The following is a 25,671-nucleotide window of genomic DNA, read 5'->3' on the forward strand; positions in this document are numbered from 1 at the left end:
TCACTCTAGCTCAGGCTGACCTGGAATTTACTCTGTAGTCTCAGGATGGCCCTAAACTCACAGTGATCCTCCTACCTCTGCCTCTTGAGTGCTAGGATTAAAGGCATGTACCACCATGCCCAGCTCCACCTTACTTTTTTCCATGTGCAGTATGTGTGATGTTCATGTGTGTGTGTGTGTGGGGGGGGGGCTATGCCATAGTATGCCAGAGGTCAATGTGGAGGGGGTCTTCCTTAAGTATTCTCTACCTTATTTTCTTGAGACAGATTCTCTCACTGAAGCTGGAACTCACCAGTTAGCTTAGACATGCTGGACAACAGCTTTGGAAAACCTCTTTACTTTGCCTCCCCTGCCCTGGGAGTGTAGGCATGTGCCACCATGTCCAGGTTTTATGTGGGTGCTAGGGATCCAACTCAGGTCCTCATGCTTGCATGACAAGCACTTTATGCACTGAGCCATCTCCCTGACCGCAAGGCAACTTCTTGAATTATTTATTTACTTATTTAATTTGAGAAAGAGGTAGACAAGAGAATGGGTATGGGCATGCCAGAGCTTTCTACCATTGCAAATGAGCACCAGATGCATGTGCCACTTTGCGCATCTGGCTTTGTGTTAGTACTGGGGAATTGAAGCTGGGCTATTAGAGTTTCAAGCAAGTGCCTTTAACTGCTAAGCCATGTCTTCAGCCCCAACTTCTTGAATTTTAACTCATTTTTCAGTAATAGTTACTTTTTGTTAAGCATTGTGTCTGAGCCAAGCATTATACACTTATTATTTCTAGTCCTAATTCACCCTTGCTCAAAAACTTGTGTCCCCAATTCACAGATGAAGAACTGCTGGTTTGGAGAGGTTGGAACTCTCACGTAGAAAGAGTTTTAATTATTACCTGGTTTTGTATCATACCTTTCTTCTCCAGGGCTATAGAAGGAAAGGACTAGCAAGCAGGATGCACCCATTCTCATTCTGTTGTATACATGCAGAAACCAAGGCTGGGCTGGAGAGATGGCTTAATAGTTAGGCGCTTGCCTGTGAAGCCTAAGGACCCAGGTTCGGTTCTCTAGGTCATACGTACGCCAGATGCATAAGGGGGCGCATGTGTCTGGAGTTCTTTTGCAGTGGCTAGAGGCTCTGGCACACCCATTCTCTCTCCCTCTTTCTGTCTGTCTCAAAAACAAAACAAAGCAACGAGGCTCAGAGATGTTCGGTGATTTGCTCAGCATCGGCCATGAGTGGAGATTTGACTCAGCAGCTTCAGCTTCCCCCTCAGTCCCCCTCCATGTAATCGGAGCACCATCTCCAGCTTCTTTTCTCTGTCCAAGTCCTAGCAGTCCCAGGATCTGGGATGATTTTCAGCCCATTTGAAATTCCTTTTTTTTTTTTTTTTTGTCGTATGTGTGGTAGATGTGTTCATATATGTGTAGGCATGCATGTGTGTGCTGGTATACCTGTGTGTGCAGGTACACATGTATGTAGGCCAGAGGGCAACATTAGGTGTTATCCTCAGGAACATTGTCTACCTCCTTTGAGACATTGGCTTGGAGCTTATCACTTAGGCTAAACTGGCTAGCCAGTGAGCGTCAGGGGTCCCCTGGCTTTGCCTCCCCAGCATTAGATTGTAGGTTGTCATGATTGCCAGGGAAGCACTTTACCAACTGAGTTATCTCCCAACCCTGAATTCCTTCTATAACTCTGCTGGCCCTCTGCTGAGATTCCTTCTTCCGCTGGCTGAGCCAGGGTCTTGAGGGGAATCTCTTGGCTGCTTATAAAGGCCTGTGGACCTCGCCCTGCAGCCGCTTCCAGTCCATGAGGCCTATGTCTTGTTCTAAGTTGGGGCCTCTGGGAACCCCCTGGATGCAGATATTCATAGTGTCTAGGATGCAGCTGTCAGCCCTGTTTTTCTGCCCAAGACCAGTTTAGGAGGGCAAGCTTCTGTTCGGCTGCTTTGGGAGCATTGAGGTCCAGAGCCTCTGGGCCTTGAGCATGCTGGGCTATTAGCCAGGGCTTTGTGGAAATGCCTTAAGGGTTCAGGGGCCCAGTGATCATGAGTGCAGCTTTGTAGTTACCATCCATCTTCATAGCTCTCAGATTTTTTAATGTGCCTATGACCTTTAGAATTTCATCAGCATTGGTCTAGAGAGAACCCTAAGTGCTATGGGACACTTGGGCTGCCAGGTGCCAGGATTTTGGTGTTTCTGCTGAGGGTGAACTGAGATAAATGAGACCTTATACTGCTTATGCTCACAGCTGTCCTGTGGGACATTCCAAAGTCCCATCATGAAATTGCACCCTGTAGTTCTCATCATCTCACTGAACACCGAAGGGCAGCAAACACCATGTGGGTTTTCTGGTTGGAGTCTGTGGAAGGGCTGCTGTGGGCAGTGACTCTGGTAATAGTAAGAATTGCATTGAGAACTTCAGTTGTCTGGCTTCCACTGCCACAGACACCATTCAGTGCCTTTTTGCACACTGTTCTTGTTTAATCCTTGCAATGCCCTAAACCTGTATGTGGAGAAACTGAGATAGAGAAAGCTTGAGTAACTTGTCAGAGTCATTCAGCACTGTATGGCTCAAGTCTATTAGCTTAACCTTCCAGCTTTAGGATAAAAAATAAAGGGTATTATAAGGAAACAAACAAACAAACAAACATGGGACTATTCTTGTAGAGGTCACACAGCCCTGCATATTGTGCTACTGAGAACATTGCTGTCATGACCAATATGAAAAACTGCCTTCACAGTAGTGATCTGAAATCATTGAGGAAAGCTTAGCACTAGTTATTATATAAGGAGTTCTCCCCATTATAACCCAATTTTTAAAAAATATTTCTATTTATTTATTAGAGAGAGGGAAAATAGAGAAAAAATGGGCATGCCAGGGTCTTAGCCAGTGCAAACAAACTCCAGATGCATACGCCACCATGCATGTCTGGCTTACATGGGTTCTGCAAAATCAGTCCTGGATCCTTAGGCTTCATAGGCAAGTGCTTTAACTACTAAGCCATCTCTGTAGTTCATAATCAGATTTTTTGTTTTTGAGCTAGGATCTTACTCTAGCCCAGGCTGATCTGGAACTCTGAAGTCCTAGGCTGCCCTCAAACTTACAGTGACACCCCTCCCCCACCCCACTCACCTCAGTTTCCCAAGGCTGGGATTAAAGGCACGTGTTATAACACTTGGCTATAATCGGATTAAAAATTTTTTAAATTTATTATTTGCAAGCAGAGAGAGAAAAGAAAAACAGAGAATGGGCATGCCAGGGCCTCCAATTGCTGCAAACGAACCCGAGATGCATGCACCACTTTGTGTGTCTGGCTTTACGTGGATGCTGGGGAATTGAACTCAGTTTATTAGCCTTTGCAGGCAGGTACTTTAACCACTAAGCTTATGGATTTGTTTTTAAATTTTATTTATTTGAGGAAGGGGATTAGGGAGGAGGGAGAGAATAGGCACATCAGGGCCTCCTGCCACTGAAAACAAATGCCAGACATGCACTACTTTGTACATTTGGCTCTATGTGGATACTGGGGAATCAAACCCAAGCTGTCAGGCTTTGTAAGCAAGTGCTTTAATTGCTGAGCCATCTCTCCAGCTGTTGTAGTCAGGTTCACATCGCTGAAGAAATCACCCAACCAAAAGCAGCTTGTGTGTGGGAGGGGAACAAAAGTTTATTTTGGCTTACAGACTCAAGGGGAAGCTCCATGGTGGCAGGAAAGAAAATGACGACATGAGCAGAGGGTAGACATCACCTTCTTGCCTATATCAGGTGGACAATAGTAATAGGAGAGTGCCAAACGCTGGCATGGGAAAACTGGCTCTAATACTCATAAGCCCATCCCCCAACAATACACCACCTCCAAGAGGCTTTAATTTCCAATTGCCATGAGCTGGGGAGACTAGCATTCAGAATACTTAAGTTTATGGGGGACACCTGAATCAAACCACCATCCCAGGCCTATAAGCAGATATTTTTAATAAATTCATATTCCACATAGCTCAACTCATTTAAGAGTACAATTCAGTGGCCTTTCATAATTGAGAATTGAGTATCCATTCTGACAGTCAATTGTAGACCATTTTCATCACTCATGAAGCACTCCTGTGTCTTTCCCCCACTACCCTCCTAATTCCTCCCCAGTCCTAGGTAACCAGTGATGTGCTCTGTGTCTCCAGACAAGGTTTTGCAAAAAGCTGGTGCTTCAGAGCATGGCATTCCCCGGGGAAATCATTAGACAAATGAAATTGAACACTAGTGTATTTTCCAAATGACTTGATTAGCTAAGAAGCTATGAGCATGTCTCTGATGTACCTCACTATGGAGTTAATGTGGGGAGGAGGCAAGTTGTTCTCGGCATACTTTTCACTCGTCATTGTTTCCTGTGAAGCCGGCTCTTCTCAGTGAGGGGTTGCAGGGTGATGATGCTTCCATGGGGCCGCCTTGGCATAAGAGCTGGTGTGATTCAGCGCAGGCTTTCCTACTGTGGGTTTTCTCTGTCTTGTGGCAGTTGATCTAAAGGGCACTCGTGCAGTCACCTACTCATCACTTCTTGAAATTCAGGTGACAGCATGTAGAGGGTCCTTCTAGAAACCTGGAGTATGCATAGCTGTGGTGCTCCCGAGCCACCTCTGTGTGTGTCCATGCATGCGCACACTCTTGCACACACTCTTGCACACTTGTGTATCTCCTGGCTCATTACTTCGTTCACTCTTGGGAAACATTTGCAGCATGTCAGGTGCTCTGTGAGTCACTCTGGAGCTCATCTTCCAGGTTAGTGGAGTGGCTGTATTTGACCTTGCTGGGGACAGCCATTTTCAGTGACAGAGACATAGGGACAGAGCTTGGTGATGGAACAGCCATCCTTCAATAAAGATAGGACAAGGACAATGTCATCTACATCAAGACAAAGCCATTACCACAACGCACCACCCTAGAGAATGTGTGCAGTCAGGAATGAGATGCAAGTTCATGCCCTGACTATGTCACTAAGGCCCTGGGTGATGCACACCTCTCCCCTGAGCTCTGCACTGTAATAGCACAGGCCCTCTAGAGAGCACCTGCAGTGAGCTAGGCATGGTGGCGCATACCTGTACCACTAGTAATTGGTGGGCAGAAGCCACAAGACTTTTGAGTTTCTGGCCAACCTAGGCTCCACAGCAAGTTCCAGGTTAATCGGAAGCTTCAAGTTCATTGCTGAGAACAGTACCTTCTTAGGAACATCAGGAGTGAGTGACAGAATGAAGGAACTGTGGTTCTCGACACTAGAGCACAATAGCAGGTCTGCTGATTAGAGACAGGTTTGGATGTGGGCCTCAGTCTACCCAAGCCAGATCCTATGGGATACTGTGCAGCTTCCAGTGGAAAGCACTTGTCACCATGTTTACGTGCATCTAAAACTAGTAGCCATTCTTACGTGCTTTCCTTTTTCAGTTTTTTGAGGTAGGGTCTTGCGTGAGCCCAGGCTGACCTAGAATCACTCTCAGGCTGGCATTGAACTCACAGTGATTCCTCCTACCTCTGCCTCCCAAGTGCTGGGATTAAAGTCATGCACCACCATGCCTGACCTGGTTTCCCTTTTTCTTAACATTCAAAATAACTTAATATTAAGTAAAATTTAACTTAAAAATTTTATTTGCATGTGCACACACATGTGACAGGGAGGGGTAGGGAGAGACAGAGGCAGAGAAAAAGAGCCAGACAGAGTGAGTGAGTGTGGGTACACCAGGGCCTTCTGCCACTGCACATAGAATCCAGATACATGTGCCACTTTGCACCTAGTTTTATGTGGGTTCTAGGGAATTAAACCAAGACCAGCAATATATTAAAGAAAGTCCTCAAAAAATTGTCTGGAGAGGAAGTACTAAATTGCAGTCAGAAGCTGGGTGTGGTGGCACACACCTTTAATCTCAGCACTTTGGAGGCAGAGGTAGGAGGATTGCCATGAGTTCAAGGCCACCCTGAGACTGCATAGTGAATTCCAGGTCAGCCTGGGCTAGAGTGAGACCCTACCTCAAAAGACCAAAAAAAAAAGTGTAACTGGAAATGCCAGTGCCAGAGAAAATAAAGAGTAGAGCCGAATGCAGCCCTGCCCTTGTCTCCTGTACCCTGGAAGGCCACCAGCCACAGGCAGTCCTCTCTCTCTCACCCCTTTGCCTACTCACTCATCCCCAGTTCTGTGGCTGCCTTGTTTGTTTCTGGACACCTGGCATGTCCGTCTGGCTCCCCATCTCCTTCCATTCTCTTCATCAGTGTCCCTGTGCTTGGTCTAAGAGCGAGGCTTCCATCCCCTCTCTCAAAAATCACCCTCTTCTAAGCACTTCTGCCACGTGAGTTATCTTGTCTGTGGGTGGCATGACCCTGTCCACTAGTGTGGGAGCCTTGTGAGGCAGCGTGGAGTCTGGTCTGTTCACTGGGACTCCCCAGTGCTTGCTGAGCAGTGACGCCAAGGAAGGGAGAGAGATGCTAAATGAATGCCTGGACTCCCGAGCCTCCATTCTGCAGTGCACTGTTTTTTTTTTAAACTGTAGCTCTTAGCTACCATGCTTTTAAAGGATTTTTAAAGTTTATAAGGATTTCTGTACAGTATCCTAAGGGGTGCCTAAATTCTTATTTCTCATCAGGTGTGCGTGCTGTGGTGCGCCTCCATCGGTAAGAGGCTGACAAAGGCTGTGGTCCTGAGCTGGTACTTGCCCTCCAGCCTCACCCGCCTGTGACTACCAGACTCACTAGGGAGGGGAAGAGGCTACTTTGGAAGCATCCCCACTGATTCCAGCAATTCTGTTATGTGTCCCACCCACTTCAGGAAGAGCTAAGGATTTCCAGTCGATCTTTCTGACTCAAGGGCATGCTTGTGTCTTCCTCTTTGTGTCCACAGCTTCTAGTCCCGAATAAGGTGCATACTGAGTGACCAGTCAGGTTTTGTTGGATGAATGAATTGGTATTGCAGAAATAATACCCTGCTTCTTTTCATTCTCCCATGTATTTTGGGTATAATTTTTTATGAGGGTGGGAGAGAATTGGTGCTCCAGAGCCTCTGACCACTGTAGTCAAACTCCAGACACATGCGGCACCTTGTGCATGTGTCACCTGTGTGCATGTGTCACCTTGTGCATCTGGCTTACTTGGGTTCTGGGGAGTCGAACCTGGGTTATTAGGCTTCACAGGCAAGTGCCTTAACCACTGAGCAATCTCTCCAGCCCTTGGGTATGATTTTCATAGAACTCTAGATAGAGGAACTGGAGAGGAAGTTCTGAGTGGGAAGTAACTCGAGATCGCTCTCATTACCCACTGTTGTGTCCCCTCAGGACTCAGTGGTATATGATAACAGCAGTAGTTTATTTTCTCCCATGGTTTCTGTGGTTAGGAGTTTGGGGACAGCCTGTGTGGGTCGTTCTAGTTTTTGTCATTCATGTAATTATTGATAGATAGTGGCTGGGTTGGTTGGCTTAAGTGTACAGCTAGTGGTTGGCCAGCTGTATCTCTCTCCATGTAGGCCCAGGCCTTCCTTACTTTGTGGGGCTAGTTTGGGCTCCTTTGCATGACAGCCTCAGCTTTCCTACATGTAGCTCAGGTGCCAAAGGCAGGTGTCTCCTGAGAGAGAGTCAGTGGATGCTGTATGACTTCTTAGAGGCCAGAGAGTACCACATGCTCCATTTTATTTGCTAAAAGTTAGGGATTGGGGGCATAGTTTACTTTCTAGTGTATGCAAGGCCCTAGGTTTAATTTCTAGCACCTTCCACAAAAAGAAAGAGGAGATGTAGAAGAAAGAAGAGAAGGTGATGGCAGAGGAGGAAAAACAGTATAGTCATTAAGCCCAGCTCATAATTTAATTAAAGAGGTTCAAAGTAGACTCCACTTTGTTTTTGGTGGTGCTGACGATGCAACTCTCTCCATACGAGGCAGTGCTCTGCCATGGAGCTACGGTTCAACCCCTAGATGTCACTCTTGCTAGGCAGAGGGTTTCCAAACCACCACAGAGGTAGGAGGTGGCTGGTTTTCTCCTTCATTCCCATTGAGGCCTTTGAGGCAGAGTGGAAGAACCTTGCCTAGAGGCAGCCGCCTGGCACCAGAAGAGCTGGAGGCAGCCCAGCCTGAGACTTTGGCAGGCCTGCCTAGAAGTGACCTCATTTTCCCTTCCTGCCGCTCCCTTCACCTCACATAGATTGAGGCTGCCTCTTTCTGAGAACCTTGCTTTGTAGCCAGTAGCAGGAGGCCTGGGGAGACTCCAGCATGCCTGAGCCCCTCGTAGGAGTGCAGCAGAACTATTTTTTACTTCATTCCAAAGACCTCTGGAGAAGCACAGACGCTGATGGATAGCAGAAAGTGTGTGTCATGATTCCAGCCCCCAGCCCAACATGAAGCAGTAACACTGGTCAACCGCAGGGTAGGGCATAGCTGCTTGAGGGGGTGAGTTTTAAAATTTGTACCCCAAATTATTATTATTTTATTTTTGGTTTTTCAAGATAGGGTTTTGCTCTATCCCATGCTGACCTGGAATGTACTATGTAGTCTCAGGGTGGCTTTGAACTCAAAGCGATCTGACCTCTGCTTCCTGAGTACTGGGATTAAAGGTGTGTACCACCATGCCCGTCCCAAATGATTATTTTTACCATGGCTATGAAGTAAGAATTTGGAGGCAGAATTCATAGATTCAACCAACATTACTGAAAAGACTGAAGAATTTTATCTCTAGCTCAAAATTCACTATAAAGAGCTGGATGTGGCCGTGCACACCTATAATCTAGCACTGAGGAGACTGAGGCGGTAGGATCACAGGTTTGAGGCCAGGCTAGGAATCAGTGCGATCTGTCTCCAGCACCACTGCCACAGACAGACGCCCCCACAGAATGTTGCATAACCATGGCTGCGTCCATCAGGGTATTTGTTTTGGCAAGCATGGTAGAATATTCTTGTGAGACTTCCTTGCTTTCTTGCCCTACTTTCAGAAATGCCTTGTTTTGAGGCTGGGGACTGATAGGGGTGGGAATGGGGGAAGAGACAGGAAAAGCAACAAACCCTTACTAAAGCCATATCCCATGCTAGGTCACTTCCATACTTTTTAGCCTAAGAACAGCTCCACATCTGGTGTATGACCTTGGCAAGCTACTGACCTCTTGAGCCTCCAGCGGCTCTCTGTAAAGCAGCGGGGATGTTTCCTTTCTCGTGGACTTGCTCTAAAACCAGAGGAGGCGGGGGCTGCCTGGAAGCTGCTCAGCACACCTCACCTGCAGTCAGGCCTTGTGATGTGGCCTTTGAGTAACCCGCACGGCCATGTTCAAAGCAGTTGTTAGCTCTCCTCTTTCTGTCTCTCTGGTCAGGTGAGGTGCCCAGCATCTCAAGGTGCCACTCTAAAGACAGATGTTAGGCTGTAAAGCTCTAGCAAAGTCCATCTCATTAGCCTCCAGCCCCCTGAGGCCTGGCCTTGTTGACGTTATAGTGGGGGAGGAGGAACTCTAGTGGCCTGAGCCTTCAGGTCCCAGAGTTGGAGCCTTTGAGGACCCAGGGCTAGGTTGCTGCCTGTACTTACAAGGCACAGAGAGCAGTGGGCAAGGAATGATGCAGGCAGAAGAAAGAGCCTAGTGAAAACATGAGGTCAGGATTTATTTATTTATTTTAAAAACGTTCTTTTTTTTGAGGTAGGATTTCACTCTACCCCAGGCTAACCTGGAATTCACTATGGAGTCTCAGGGTGGCCTTGAACTCACGGCGATCCTCCTACCTCTGCTTCCTGAGTGCTGGGATTAAAGGCATGTGCTACCACGCCCGGCTCTTAAAATATTCTTATTTATTTATTTGCAAGGGGAGAGAGAATGAATGAGAGTGTGTGTGTGTGTGTGTGTGTGTGTGTGTGTCAGGGCTTCTTACCACTGTAAACAAAATCGACACATGTGCCACTTTGTGCCTCTGGCTTTACATGGAGAGATGTAATTTGCCAGGGAATCAAACCCAGGTCATCAGGTTTTTCAGGCAAGCACATTTAACCATGAAGGGAGGAATGGCTCAGTGGTTAAGGCACTTGCCTGCAAAGCCTAATGGCCCAGGTTCAGTTTCCCAGTACCCACGTAAAAAAGCCAGATGCACAAAGTAGCACATGCATCTGGATTTCATTTGTAGCTGCTGGAGCCCTAGCATGCCCATTTTCTCTCTGTGTCTATCTGTCTCTGTTTCACTCTGCTTGCAAAATAAATAAAATATTTTTAAAAATTAGGTTTGGGGAATTAGTAGGGCCAATGTGGCCAGAGTAAAATGGGCGAAGATAGAGTGAGAATGATGCAAGGCTGTGCAGGAAGGCAGGTTGGGTCACTGCGGGCACTTAAGGACTAGCATGAGTCTCTGGGTTTTGTCCAGGCTGAATTTCCCTAAATGAAGTAGGGGAACCACATAGCTCTGTTTGGAGAACACTGCTCTGTGTGGGAAACTGGACTTGGGGGTGAGAGGGAAGCAGGACTTGCCTTCACATGGCGCACTTGGGGAGACAAGACAGGTGGGCACGTTCAAGGTATTTTGCATGCAGAAATGACAGGATCTGGTGACAAATTGTAGGTGGGTGGCCAAGAAGGAGGAAGATAAGAATGACTCCAGGTTCCTGCTCCAGCAGCCTGTGAGCTGGGGAGGCTGGAGCGATGCAGGCTGGAGGCTCGGCACGTGAGCTTTGCAGGGCTGATGCCGTACCAGCCAACACAGGAAGCGGCAGATTCACGAATTGTAAGAGAGCCTGGGGCTCTGCTGCTCATCAGCACTCAGTATTTAAGGGAAAGGGTAGAACACCTGGGGTCCTGGGGAGGAGAAGCTACAGCATGCGGGTCCCAGCAGGCTGGGAGAGAGGCTGGAGGGAGGCATGGGAGTTGTAGTGTCTGCATGCCCCACAAGGAAAGCAGGCTGAGAAGTCAAAAGAGGAAAACAGAAGGGTGCCCATACAGCTGGGCAGTATGGAAGTCACCAACGCTGCAGCATCCTTCCTTGTCCTCCCCCACAGCCCTTGCTCAGCAGGTGTCATTCCCGCCACAGCCAGGCCATGGAGGACTGAGCCTTCCGGGGCGGGCAGAGGCTGGAGTCTGTGTCATTCCTTCTCCATTGTCTTGTAAGCGACACCCACCACCTAGCCTGCTTCCACGTGCTGGCTGGAGGATAGCCTTGCCCAGGACCAAACGAGTGGCTGGCACTCTGGAGCCTTGTGTTGGATGTGCCCAAAGGCACTCAGGAACATTTATGCCAGCCCCTGGTCAAGCTGCCCTTCTTTGTACCTCTGCTCTTGCCCAGTTCTTAGAATGTGCTCTCGATCTTGCCTCTTCTGCCCATCTCTATGCCTCTCTTGTTCTGGTTCTCATCACTGGCATGATTTGGGGACAGTCAGTTAAGTAGTCCTTGGCATTGCAATCAGGTGACCACAGTTCTTTCTGCCCTCAGAGAAGCCTGACAGAAATTTTGCCCAGCCTGAGAAACTCTCTCCTAGAAGACAGTCTCAATCCTGTGTACTCTGCTTGCTTTTGTATGGTTTCTACAAGTATTTATTTTTTTAAAGGAAAAAAAAAATAACAGGAAATGACCTTTCAAATATATTTGGAAAACAATTTAGAGTTGTAATGGAATCTGCCCGAGCAATGAGGACCAGTAACTGCAGACTTGGAACAGACCGTAGCTCTTGGCACAGTTCGGAGCCTCTTCAGTTTCCAGAGCTGGGAGAACAGTGAAAACCCAAGGGAGAAGAGGCTTTCTGTGAGGAAACCTGACACGCCTAGAGCAAGCACCTGAAGGGGCTGTGGCCTCAGACCCCCAGGACCCAGAACACGAGGCCTCTACCTTCCAGCCTGGGCATTCATGGTCAGCTAGATGTTCTGTAAGCATTCGTGTCCCACAAAGACCCAAAATTCCAGGGATGAAGACAAGAGCTTGAGGTTTTAGTACCCCATGGGGCACAAACTTAAGGTAGATGGAAGTTACTAGACTCAGAGTAGATGCTGGTTCTGCCTGGATCCCTCTAGAGCCACCTTTTCTTGTTCTTGCTTCATGCTTTTGAGATAAGAGCTTACTGTGTAGACCATGCTGCTCTTGAACTTGCTGTTGTCCTGCCCTTCTCTCCCACATGCTGGAGTTGTAGGCATGTGTGCTACCACACCTGGCGTTAGCTACCTGTGTGTGTGTGTGTGTGTGTGTGTGTGTGTGTGTGAGAGAGAGAGAGAGAGAGAGAGAGAGAGAGAGAGATTTTTTTTTGTCCAAAGCCACTTCTCCAGGAGGCCTTCTGTGACCTTACTGAGCCAGGGGTACAGTGGGGAGCCCTCACTTCTCCTCTCTTTCCATGACATGCATCATAATCTGCCATGATAGATTAATTTACTCATTCAATGCCTTTTCTGGTATCAAATTGTATATATCTTTTCAAAAATTTAAAACAAAAATTTTTTGAAAGAGACAGAGAAGGAGGCAGAAAGAAAATGGGCACACCAGGGCCTGTAGCCACTGCTAATGAACTCCAGATGCATGTGTCACTTTGTGTATCTGGCCTGTGTGGGTCCTGAGGAATCAAGCTTGTGTCTTTAGGCTTCACAGGCAAGTGCCTTAACTGCTAAGTCATATCTTCAGCCCTCAAATAAAAAAAAAATTTTTATTTTGCTTTTTTTTTTTTTTTTGAGGTAGGGTCTCACTGTAGCTCAGGCTGGCCTGGAAATCACTATGTAGTCTCAGGGTGGCCTTGAACTCATAGCAATCCTCCTACCTCTGCCTCCTGAGTGCTAGGATTAAAGGTGTGCACCACTATTCTCAGCTAAAAATATTTTTGTTTATTTATTTACAAGCAAAGAGAGACAGAGAGGAGAAAGAGAATGGGCATGCCAGGGTCTCTGGATGCTGCAAACAAATTCCAGATACATGCACAACTTTGTGCATCAGGCTTTATGTATCCTGGGGAATCAAACCTGGGTTGTTAGGCTTTGTAGGCAAGTGCCTTAGCCACTTAGCAGTCACTCCAGCCCCCAAATTGTAAGTCTCTTGTTTAGTTTCCACTACGTACCTCACACCTGGCACATAGGTGGTAGTCCAGTTGTCAGTGAAATGTTAGCACTGGAAGAGACATAGAGATCACATGTCAACCTTTTTTATTCAGGTGGGGAAAAGGAAGCTGGGAGAAAGGTGGGAATGAGGGCCTTCCTAGAAGGAGAGAGAGAAAACAAACTTAGTAGAGCCAGACTTTCACAATGGTTGTGACTCAGGACTGCATGTCCCTTGTTCTGTGTACCCTGGAATCTAGAACATTGTTTATCTTATATTCTTTAAACTTTACCTGCTAGCTCAATGTTCTGGATCTGACAAGCACATGCCAGCCAGGTTCTATCTATAGATAAAAGTTACATTCCCCTCAGCAGTGCAAAGTACAAGAGGAGGTATAAGTTTTGGCTTTCTATGGTACTAAACACAAAGTAAAAACAAAGAAGCTGAACACTTGCCTGAAGAAAAGGCCTACTGATAATTCACTCACCATTGTGCGACCATACTCGTGTGGTAGTGTGTACCTCCTACACCGACATGACTCACTGGGGCAGAGCAGTGTGCTCTCGTTGAGTCCTCAGGACGGCCTCCCAAACATCAGCATGTTACTCTTATTCTCAAGGTACCGAGGTTCAGGGAATTGCCCAGTGTCTCCAGGCTGGTAAGTGGGGAAGCTGACTGAACAGTGCACAGGTGCCCTCCACCATTGCGCACTTCTGGTCTCTGACGTTTGTAATGTCATCCAGAATGCTCAGTCTGTATGTGTGGGAGAAAGAGCTTGACTAGGCATTAGGATCCTAGATTCTAGAACTTTGGGCAGTGTACTATCTCCTTCTGAGTCTCAGTTTTTCCAGATAATGAGAGCCTTGTCCAGATGGGCTCTGTGGTCCCTTTCAGGTAGATTTTACCTCATACCTGCTCTCATAGGGCCTGGCCCTCTGATGTTCCTGAATGTATCAGAGCTGTCCCTCTGCTAGAGATCTGTGACAGGCTGCAGGAAGTGAACAAACCAGGACCTGTTAGTAACATTTGTTGAGAACTGTCTGTGTGGTATGTGTAAATAGATCAGTGGCTATGCCTTCATTGTTTTTTGTAAACTCTTTTTTGACAACTTCCAGAAATACAGACAATATACCATAATCATAATCTCATTCATTCGTTCACCACTCCCTTTCAATTTATTTTTATTTTTTTGATTTTTCAAGATAGTGTCTCTCTCCAGTTCAGGCTGACCTGGAATTCACTGTGTAGTTTCTCAGGGTGGCCTAGAACTCATGGCAATCCTACCTCTGCCTCCTGAGTGCTGGAATTAAAGGCGTGCACCATCACGCCTGGCTTTTAGTCTGTTTTTTGAGACAGGGACTCCTGTAGACCAGCCTGACTTCAAGCTTGCTAAATAGCTGAGGATGACCTGAAGCTCTTCATCTTTCTACCTTCACCTCCCAGCTGCTGTGATTATAGGCATGCATCACCACACTCATCTTTGCTTGCCTCTGTACTTTATTTATTTGTTTGATACAGAGGCAGAGAGAGAGAGAAAGAAAGAAAATGGGTCTCCAGCCACTGCAAATGAACTCCAGACACTTGTGCCCCCTTGGGCATCTAGCTTATGTGGGTCCTGGAGAATTGAGCCTGGGTCCCTTGGCTTTGCAGGCAAGCATCTTAACCATTAAGCCATCTCTCCAACCCTGCTTTATTCTTTTATTCGTTGAAGGTTTCCGAGTCAGGCAGGAATTGACTACTGTTTCCAAATGCAAGCAGAAGCTGGAGGGCCTAAGGGAATAGATGAGACATCTGGAGGCAGAAAGTCTGGGGAGGAGAGGGCTATAGAGCATTGGAAATAACAGGAAAAAAGTGCTGACTTTAGGAGAACTAAGTGACTGACCCTGTGGCACAGGCAGCCTCGGATGGAAAAAGCCATGGGAGGCATGAGCTGGGATTTGACCTGTGCCACTGATTATGGAGGTGCTCTGTGCCCCAGAGAAAGGATGAATGAGGTAGCACCCAGAAAGGGAAGCGCAGTGCTACTTGTTTCTCTTGTGGGATGTCTGGGTCTCAGCATTGAGAGTCCATGTTAAGCAAGTGGATGGTGATATCAGAAGAGAGTGGGCAGATGTGTAGAGCAGCAAGAAGAATGAACAGAAGAGTGGGGGACAGCATCAGTGGGTATCCCAGAGATAGGTGCTGGCCTGGCAGGACGAGAAGGCGCACCCCGAGGAGGTAAGGGAGTGGCCGTGTTCGCGAGCTTGAGCTCTCGCTTTCTGTGTCTCAAGTGGAGATTCGAATAGTGTCGCTCAGCGCTGAGTGACTTGGGAGGCTGAATGGAAGGTACTTAGCATGGCACCCGGGAGGAGGACTTACCCTATGAATAGTTCATTATTTACTTGGTAAGTGTGAAGTACTTACCATCTGCAGACACTGGACCAGCCCTCAGCATGCATTAGGAAGCAAAGAAAAGATAGCACTTGCCCTCATGGGAGGGAGACTGCACAGAAGACCCAATATCGTAACACTTTCACCACTTTATACATTGTATTAATGTGAACTGCTGTGACTGGATGTGGCTACATACATGCATAGAGCTCTTGCCCAGTGTGTGCGGGGCCTGGGTCTCTGTGTCAGGTCTTTTGTTTTGAGACAGGAACATTAAACCTCTGTGGAGGGCGCTGGGGAGATGGCTAAGTGGTTAAATGCACTTGCTTGCAAAGACTGCCAACCTGTATTCAAATTCCCAACTACTCACATAAAGCCTGTTGGGCATTTGCTTTCAGAGGCAAGAGACCTGGAGTGCCCTCTCCCCCTCCATTGATATATACAGCTAAACACATAAATTAAAATAATTTTTTAAAAACCTTCGTGGAGGGGCTGGAGAGATGGCTTAGTGGTTAAGTGCTTGCCTGTGAAGACTAAGGACCCCGGTTTGAGCTTCATACCCCAGGACCCAACATAAGCCAGGTGCACAAGGGGGCGCACACATCTGGAGCTTGTTTGCAGTGGCTGGAGGCCCTGGTGTGCTGCCCATTCTCTCTCTCTGCCTTTTTCTCTGTCTGTCACTCTCAAATAAATAAACAAAAATAAACCAAAAAGACTTTCATGGAGGAAAGTTTGGCAGTACTTATTACAGTAAAAGAAATTCACAGATCCTTTGATATGGTAAAAAGAACAATTTAGGATTATAAGGTTTCATTGTTTTGATATAATTGTTATGGTGACATTAGGGTAATTTGAGATTATTTCTAAGACATGTTTGGATGGAAAATAGCATTTTGGCCAAATATGGTAGCTCATGCCTATAATCCCAGTACCCAGGAAGCTGAGGCAGGAGGATTGTTGTATGTTCTAGCCAGCCTGGGAATATAGTGGGGGGGGCAGAGAAGGAGGGAGGAGAGAGATTGCTTTTATCTTAAATAGGAACAAGAGAACAAGAGGGAGAGACTTTGTATTTCTTTCTCTGGAAAGACCACAGTAGTGTGTGCTTAGCAAGGGCATCTGGGGTAGGATGAGGAGATTCAGTGTTTTATATTTCTGTTTGTATCTTTTGTGTTTTCTGTTACATGCACACATATCTAAAAACTAGATAATTTATGGGCTGGAGATTTGGTTCAGTGGTATAACACTTGCCCAACAGAAGGGTCTGGGTTCCATCTCTAGCACTGTAATCATCATAACTTAAAAATTATTTTTAGGGCTAGAGAGCTGGCGTAGTGGTTAAGGTACTTGCCTACAAAGCCTAACAACCTGGGTTTGATTCCCCAGGACCTGTGTAAAGACAGATGAAGTGGCATATGCATCTGGAGTTCATGTGCAGCAGCTGTAGGCCCTGGTGTGCTCATTCTTTCTCTCTCTCTCTCTCTCTCTCTCTCTCTCTCTCTCTCTCTCTCTCTGTTTCTCTGCATCTCTCTCCTTCTCTTCTGTTTCTCCCCTGCAAATAAATAAATTAAAAAAAATTTAAACATGTTTTTATTTATTTGATGGAGAGAGAGAGAGAGAATGGTCATGCCAGAGTCTCTTGCCACTGCAAACCAACTCCAGACTCATGAGCCACTTTGTGTGTTTGGCTTTACATGGGTACTGGGGAACAAACCCAGGCAGTCAGGCTTTACAAGCAAGGACCTTTAACTGCTGAGTCATCTCTCTAGCCCTCATCATCATAACTATTTTATTTATTTATTTGAGAGAGAGAATGGGCACGCCAGGGCCTCTAGCCACTGCAAACAAACTTCAGATGCATGTGCCACTTTGTATATCTGGCTTACATGGGTCCTGGAGAATTGAACCTGGGTCCTTGGGTTTTACAGGCGAACACCTTAACCACTCAGCCATCTCTCCAGCTTATATCATCATAACTTTAACATTAGAAAATAAGATGATATGGTGGTACATGTCTGCAATACCAACACTTGGAAGGTGGAGGATCAGGCAAAAGGATCAAGAATTCAAGTATATAGCCTTGGCTATATTCTGAGTTTGATTCCAGCCTGGGTTACATAAGGCCCTGCCTGCCTCAAAAACAAAAATTTAAAAAGATGTAACATGTTTAAGTCACTCACCAATTTAAATAGTAATATATATGATTGACTTTCTTTATTTCACTTACATTATATGTGAACATTTCTTTAGGTCTTTTTATTGGCTTGTTGTGCGTGTCTGTTTGTGTGCGTGCATGCACACGCACCTACAGATACATGCTCCCTGTGGCACTTACGCAGAATCCAGAGGAGAATATTGGAAATCCTCCTCTGTTACTCGTCTACATTTTCTTCCTTGAGACGGAGTCTCCCACTGAACCTGGAGTTGCCATTTTTGGCCACACTAGCTGACTTGTGGGCCCCAGCAATTCTGTTTCTGCTCTCCTCAGCCCCCAGCACTGGAGGCTACAGGTATGTGTGACCATGCCTGGCTTTTTATGTGGGAGCTGGGGATCAAATTCAGGCCTCATGCTGGCAGAGCAAGTGCTTGTATCTGCTGAGCTGTCACCCCAGACCCTGTTTGTTTTTTGAGATAGGATTTTGCTGGGTAGCCCAGGCTAGCCTAGAATTGAGATCCTCCTGCCTTCTCCTTCCCAGTGCTGGGATCAGAGGCAAGTGTAGACATACTCAGCTTCCAAGTCTTTAAGACATATTCACAGATAAATTTTATTTCCTGGATATTTCATATGATAGTATAATTAGTTAAGTATGTATATTTCTGCATCATCCACTTAGAACATTTGGCATTAGGAGCTTAGTTTAGTATCTTTGTCTTTTTGTTCTTTTATTTATTTATAAGGGGGGAGAGAGAGAATGGGAATGAGGATAGACATGCCAGGGCCTCTCATCAAAGCACATGAGCCCCAGGTATGTGCCACTCTGTGCATCTGGCTTTCAGTGGGTACTGAAGAGTTGAACCCAGGCCATCAGGTTTTGAAAACAAATGTGTTTAACTGGTAAGCTATCTCTCCAGCCCTCTTTTTGTTATTTAAAATAATGTGGTGTTGAAAATTTTTCCATCTTTGTCCTTATACACAACTTGGCTTATTTTCTTAGAATAAAAACTTACATAAAATTTTATTATAAATTGATTTACTGGTTCAAAAATACAAAAAAGTTGAGATCTTGACTTTAAAAAGATATTTTCATTTATTTATTTGCAAGCAAAGAGAGATCGAGACAAGAGAGACAGAGAAAATGGGCATGCCAGAGCCTCCAGCTCCTGCAAACTCAAGACACATGTGCCACATTGTGCATCTGACTTTGTGGGTATTGGGGAATTGAACTGAGGTTGTTAGCCTTTGGAGGCAAGTGCCTTAACCACTAAGCAATCTCTCCAGCCCCTGCTTTTTCTTTTTTGGTTTTTCGAGGTAGAGTCTCACTCTGGTCCAGGTTGACCTGGAATTCCCTATGTACTCTCAGGCTGGCCTTGAACTCATGGTGATTCTCCTACCTCTGCCTCCCAAGCGCTGAGTTCTGGGATTAAAGGAGTGCGTCACCACGCCTGGCAGCCCTCTCCCCTTTTATGAGAGGTTCTCTTGTAGCCTGGGCTGACCTCAAACATGCTATATAGGTGTATAGCCTCCAACACCTGTTCATCCAACCTCTACCTTCCCAGTGTTGGCATTTCAAGTTTATGCCACCATGATTGGCTCTCTTGATACATGTTTTGAGACAGGGTTTTGCAGTGTAGCCCCAACAGGCAATGAATTTATGATCCTCCTGCTTCAGCCTCCCAAGTAGCTGGGATTACTGGATTGTGCCATTGCAGAGTGAAGAATACAAGCCAAGAAAGCGAAGTTAGGTGTTTCCATTTTACTGGCGAGCTCCCCAGAGCCATCTTTGGGTTCCCTGAGAGTTGGGATGGGTGTTTTCCAGGGCTAGGCCTTGGGCTTGGCAGAGTTCCCTCACTGTACTAGGAGCACTGACTTTCCCTGGGCAGCTTGTGAGGCTAGCCAGGACACGGGCCAGGTCAGGACCCCAGGGAGTCTGTTCCAGCCCGAGGCTGGCATTGTAGACAAGCAAGTAACTGCACACCATGGTGTCAGATCCTAGAGATAGTAGACAAGACTCGCAGGGCGTATTCTCTTGAAGCCCTGAGCCTGCCACATGCCCAGGACAAGGGGGTGCCCCCTGCAGTAGATCTCTGAGCATGGGGACCTTGGGAGGGTAGGTGGACAGTTGGAAAGAAATGCGGGCCAGCAGGGATTTGTTTGTGCACCTTTTCCTTATCGGGCGCCCAGCAGGGCAGATTTGAGGAGGGCACAGCAGAGTGTATTGGCTTACTGTTTGCATTAGACCTTTCAGTCTAGAGTGGTAAATCCAGATAAAATCCTCATTTTCATGGAGTTCATGTTCTAACTGGAGGAAAAGAGCTGAGGAAACAGCTTCCTGGAGGTGATGTGGCCTGATCAGAGACTGACTCCCCCTGCTTGAGATCTTTCTGAGGTGTGGTTATAAAGTTACATGTATCAGGGTGTGGTGGTGCACACCTTTAATCCCAGTACTCCGGGAGGAAGAGGTAGAAAGATTGCTGTGAGTTTAAGGCCAGCCTGGGACTACATAGTGAATTTCAGATCATCCTGGGCCACAGCAAGACTGTACCTCAAAAAGAACATGTTACAGATCTCTCAGTGGGCCTGGGGGCTGTTGCAAAAGTGATGGCTGTAGGGCGCGTACCTGGTGAGTGTCATTACATGATTAGTACTTGCTACTGCTGTTGTTACTGTTACTGCAACAGGCCATTTACCTGCACTGAAGCTTCTAGCAGCTTCCCCACAGGAAGGGGAAAGCAGAGTGAAACTGTGACCTGTAGAAGGAACCCTCTCTGGGAATTCCTTCAGCGCTGGCAGAGCCTGAGTGCCACCAGGACTAGAAAGATAGACATGGTGCGCCACCTGGTGGTAACGAGGGACTGCCTTATGCAAAATTCTGCCCCCACTTTGATTTTATAGGTGGAGAAATAGGCCCAGAGTCAGGCCAGGGGATCTTTGTTCTGAAGCATAGGCTGTGAAACATAGTATAGACTATGACCCCAGATAATCTTGTGAGTGTTTGTGGCTGTGCATAGTACATGCTTCTCTTCTCTCTCTAGACTGGGTTGTCAACTACTTGGGCTGCGAGTGTGCCTAGCTTCCCAGTTCCCTCTCCCACGTCTGTGGTCCAGCCTCCTCCATGTGCCTGCCCTACTGCTTCCATTGGAGGGGTTGCAGGCCCCTGAAGCTTACCTGGCCAGCCAAGTAGAACTTTTCTCCCTCCTTCCCCCTTTTACTCCTCTCAACGTCCCTCTTGTTAGTTCTTATTTCAGGAGCCACATTTCTGTTCACTACTATCTAGAATCAGAAACCAGAATCCTGTCAGCCAGACACTAAGTCCTGCTGGTTCGTCCTCCAAACCACATCTGCAGCTGGTCTCCTCACCCCCTTGCTCCTCACCGCTTCATGTTTTATTGTCTCTTTCTCTTGTGCGTAGGCAGTGTGGCGCCCATGTGGTGCCCATGCCTTGACTGACACAGCATCAGGTTCTAGGTTCAAGATAGAGGAATTGAGACAAACTGGTTCTTGAGCCCAAGACTTTCTTAACACCAGGAGAAACTGGCAGGATCCAAAGCCATAGAGGGGGAAAAAATATCAGAATGCTGGAGAGAGAGAGAGAGAGAGAGGGAGAGAGAGAGAGAGAGGGAGAGGGAGAGGGGGGTGGAGGGAGGGTTGGTTCTTGAGGAAGGAGGGAAATTGCCTGATGAGGCAGGGGTTTTATGATGTGCTGAGTTGGGAGCCTGGGAGGGTATCTTTCCCTCTCCTTAGCCCAGAAACACTTACTTACCATAACAGGCAGTGGTTCTAGAATTCCCAGCCTAGCCTGAGCATGGCCAGGTGGGAGGAGGGAGAGGGCATGGGAGGAAAGAGCTCTGGGACTCTATTCCTGCTCCCTTGCAGCCCCTGCTCCACATAGACTCCAGAATTGCCTTCGAAAATGCACAGCTGGTCGTTCCTGACCTGGCCTAGATCCCCTCGGGACGTGGTTTGCCTTCAGAGTCCCCATACTGTCCCCTTCTATGTAATAATGCTCTCCTTTTTTTTTTTTTTTGAGGCAAGCCCAACAGACTGGCCTTGTTTTTTAAAAATGTGATAGAGAGAGAATGAATTGGCATGCCAGGGCCTCCAGTCACTGTAATCAACTCCAGATACAAGCATCATCTTGTGCATCTGGCTGACCTGGGATCTGGAGAGTCAAATGTGGGTCCTTAGGCTTCACAGGCAAGCACTTTAACCACTAAGCCATGTCTCCAGCCCATGTTCTCCTCTTTGTAAAGACATTTGTGTAACCCAGAACCCACTGTGTGTGTGTGTATGTGTGTGTGTGTGTGTGTGTGTGTGTGTATAGCTCAGGCTGGCCTCCAACACACAGCAATCCTTCTGCCTCAGCCTTCCAAGTGTTGGAATTATAAGTGTGAGCCACCATGCCCAGCTTCTCTCACTCATTCCTCCTCTGTGTCATGTGTCCATCCTTGGATGTTGGCTAACATGTCACGTTTTGACCTCCAGTCTTGTCAGGCTCTGGCAGTCTCTCACATATGCCATGCATATTCTCTTGAAGCCCTGAGCCTGCCACATGCTCAGGATAGTGGGAGGCACCCTATAGTAGATCTCTGAGGGTGGGAGCCATGGGTGGCTTGTTTGTGGCTGTATCTGCAGCACCTAGCCTTGCTTGGCATTGGCACTGGATATTGATGTGTGAACATGTTTACTACTCACTGCTTTAAAGATTCAATGTCCGGCTGTCTGGGTAGAATCAGTGACCTATCTTTGTATGTTCTACTCTGTTCTCAGTGGAAAGGTAGTTACTGTCACTTTGTCAGAAGACCCCACAGGCCTGAGGAGCGATGCGACAGGCATGATGGAGGTCGAGTCCTCCTACTCGGACTTCATCTCCTGTGACCGGACAGGCCGTCGGAATGCAGTCCCTGACATCCAGGGAGACTCCGAGGCTGTGAGCGTGCGGAAGCTGGCTGGAGACATGGGCGAGCTGGCACTCAAGGGAACAGGTCAGAGCCAAAGTCTTCAGCATCGTGGTGGGCAGCGGGCTCTGCTGGCTCCTGGCTGGTGTCCAAGTCCTAGACTGTCCACACTTCCTCAGAGAGGCAGCCACACTTAAACTGGGCCTGCCGCACTATCTGTGGCAGAGTCTGGTCAGTCTCCAGGTTGGAGGGTGCCAGTGTCCCAACCCCGAGGACTCTGGCGGGCATCCAGGACACTTTTCTTTCCCCTCCCCCAGCCCATTCACAAGCCCTGTCAGATCTCCAAGATACATCCCAGCTCCCTCTGCCTCTCTCCATCCCCAAAACTACCCACCAATACCCCTGCACCGTCATCATGAGTAGTCCCTGTCCTTCCCCTTGCTGCACCCTCCCCCTACCAAGTCATGCTCTTGCTTACAACTTCCTGTAACATCTCACTCAGAGCCAAGCCTCTCTCTGGTGTCTCCAGCAGTCATGTGCAGCCAGAACGCCTGGCACTGGGTCCTGTCCATGCCATGCTCCCTCCCACCTCCCCACAACCTGCTTGGTCGGCTTCGGCTTCAGTGGAGCTGCAGAACTTCCCCTTCAGGGCCTTTCTCCTCACTGGTGCTTCTGCCTGGGGCTCCCCGCCCTTTCCCTGCCACCAGGCCCAGCTCACCGGCACGCTGAGGGGCCTCTGACAGCTAACTGTCATGTCTGTCTCAGACGAGGCCTCCTTTGTGTGGATCTGAGCTACAGGAGGGAGGCCTGGCATGCCTGCATATGCAGGTGGTTGGCAAGCACAGCCCCAGACACCAAGGGTGCCAGGAGGAAAAGCCTCATTGCCACCCCGCGTGCCTGCCGTGCCCTGCTGCCCACTTCTCCTTCTGCCCTCCTAGAAGACTGTTCGGTTTGAGTTTGCAGGTCAGCTCCAGACCCTTCTTCTGGGAAGCCTGTCCCTGACCCCCGTTTCCTCTCTGTGCTGCACAGCACCCTGAAGCCACTTTTTGCCACATCACTTCCCACAGTGCAGTGCAGGCCCATGATTGTTTCTTAACCTGAGTAGCCCCGGTATGGAGTTCTTGGCCCTTGCTGCCCTGTAGTAACCTCTGAGGACAGAAGAGTGCTGAGAAGAATTTGGGAACAGACACCCAACCCTTTCACGATACTAGCAACTGAGGCCCAGAGAAGCTGGGTGACTATTGACAGCATCACCCAGCATGTAACCATAATAGCATGACAGACCATATGCCTGCAGACCCTTGCCTTCAGAACCCCACCCAGGCCTCCGTTTAAGGGGTATGGTAGCCCCTAACTTCTTACCAAGTATGGCCTCACAATGCTCCCCTCTACAGCAACTATCATTCCTGCCCTCATACCTTCTCGTGGGCCAGCCAAAGACGCAGTGGGCTTCCTCTTGGCCTCCCATCAGGCTCTTCTCTCTCCCTGCCTGGCTTCTGCTTCTCACTGTGGAAACACCTGACTGCAGTCCCTCCTAGGCAGAAGGCCCATCTTCTGGCCACCACCATGGCCTTCTTAGCACAGTGCCTGATCTAGACTGTCCCTGAGCACTCTGTCTTGTGCACTTGGTGATTGGCAGTGCTTAGCACATGACAGAGGTGCCAATTCAATGACCAGTCACTGCCTGGCTGAATGAGCAGTGTGCCCAGCTGTCACACTGGGCTCATTGGTAGGCACCCCTCAAAACTTCTGTGTCTGTTTCAGCTCTGAAAGAGTTTGTTTTGTGTCCCCCTCTGTCTCAGCCACTGTAGCTGCTGGTCCACACAACCCATGCCCTGGAACACTTTACCCTGACTCAGAGTCCTTGAGGTGTCTGGGTCCTCCTAGTTCATGACATTCTCTGCCAAGGTGACTGGTGTTTAAGGAGACACAGGGACAAGTCAGTACTCACTGCCAGGAACTGGAACAGTTTTCGTGGAATCCAGGCAAGGTGACCAGCCGAAGAGCCTCCAGAGACCTCTCAGTATGCAGGACCCCAGGCAGGTCTGAGCCAGGCTCAGTCCAGTGGGCATTCAGGCAGAGGACAGGGTCCCAGGTGATTCCCCCAAGGTTCTGACCCAGCATGCCTAGCTGAGGGCCCCAGAGGAGCCTGTCTGTGCTACAGCTTCCTGAGGGCTAATGTGCAGCCAAGGCAGCATGAGAGCCACAGTCTTCCTAGGCCTGCAGGACCTGCCTGCATGGCCTTCTCCAGCCTGTGCTCTGCTCATGCCAGGTATGTATCTCTGCTATCCCTGCTGTCTTCTTAGGTAGGGAGCACAGAGGTTGCTTTGCCTAATAACAAGAGAAGCAACAGCCAGGCAAGGAGAGATGGGCGCTCTGCCTTGCCAGGGGGCACTTTCTCTCCTCCCTTGATCTAGCTCTCAGGGAGTCCCAAAGATGCTGGACCTTCTCCCTGGCTGAGGGAAAGCTGGGCTGGCACAGAGGACATCCTCACATGCCAGTTGGCCACCTGTGAGCCCTGTGCCTCAGTCTGGGTAAAGATGTCACTATCCTGTTTTATAGCCAAAGCTCAGCAAGGTGGTGAGACTTGCCTGAGGTCTCCAGCAAGTGCAGAGCAGAGGTTGTGGGAGCCAAAAGAATTCTTGCTCTCCAGGAGAATACTGGGGCAAATAGGATATCACAGGGTGGAAATGTTACCCTGAGTGCAGACTTGTTGTTTAGATGTCTAGAGAGCTAGAACCTTCTAGGACAGAGCCTTGGTTCAGTCACCATCCAAGAGGAGGCATCCTGGGGCCAGGCCAGGCTAGGCACAGTCAGCACACTCTTGGGAGCTATGAGGCCAAGTTCTGCCCACATCACTTACTCCTTGAACACCTAGGGCCCAAGACTGCTATTGGGACACAATGGGGTTATGCTGTTGCTGAGCCTCTAGAAATGCCAGAGAAGGGCTGGAGAGATGGCTTAGCAGTTACGATGTTTGCCTTTGAAGCCTAAGGATCCAGGTTCAATTCCCTAGTACCCACATAAAACAGATGCACATGGTGGCACATGCATCTGGAGTTTGTTTACAGTGGTTGGAGGCCCTGGCATATTCATTCTCTATCTCTTTATTTTTGTTTTTTTGAGGTAGGGTTTCACTCTAGCCTAGGCTGACCTAGAATTCACCATGTAGTCTCAAGGTGGCCTTGAACTCACAGCAATCCTCCTACCTCTGCCTCTCAAGTGCTAGGATTAAAGGCATGAGCCACCACACCTGGCTCTATTTTTTTT

At 48.1% G+C, this 25,671-nt stretch overlaps 1 protein-coding gene across 2 annotated transcripts in view; it reads left to right on the top strand.

Moving 5' to 3' along the window:
- Positions 1–25,671, top strand: part of Pkig (cAMP-dependent protein kinase inhibitor gamma) — an 83,833-nt gene that overhangs the window by 55,898 nt on the left and 2,264 nt on the right. For both annotated transcript variants that reach the window (XM_045156766.1, XM_045156767.1), the window contains exon 3: positions 22,274–22,488. In XM_045156766.1, coding sequence (XP_045012701.1) covers positions 22,338–22,488 — 151 coding nt within the window. In that variant the 5' untranslated portion in view covers positions 22,274–22,337. The remainder of the gene's footprint in view (positions 1–22,273; positions 22,489–25,671) is intronic.

The sequence above is a fragment of the Jaculus jaculus genome, chromosome 8 (assembly GCF_020740685.1).
Source record: "Jaculus jaculus isolate mJacJac1 chromosome 8, mJacJac1.mat.Y.cur, whole genome shotgun sequence".
NCBI classification, from domain to species: domain Eukaryota; kingdom Metazoa; phylum Chordata; class Mammalia; order Rodentia; family Dipodidae; genus Jaculus; species Jaculus jaculus.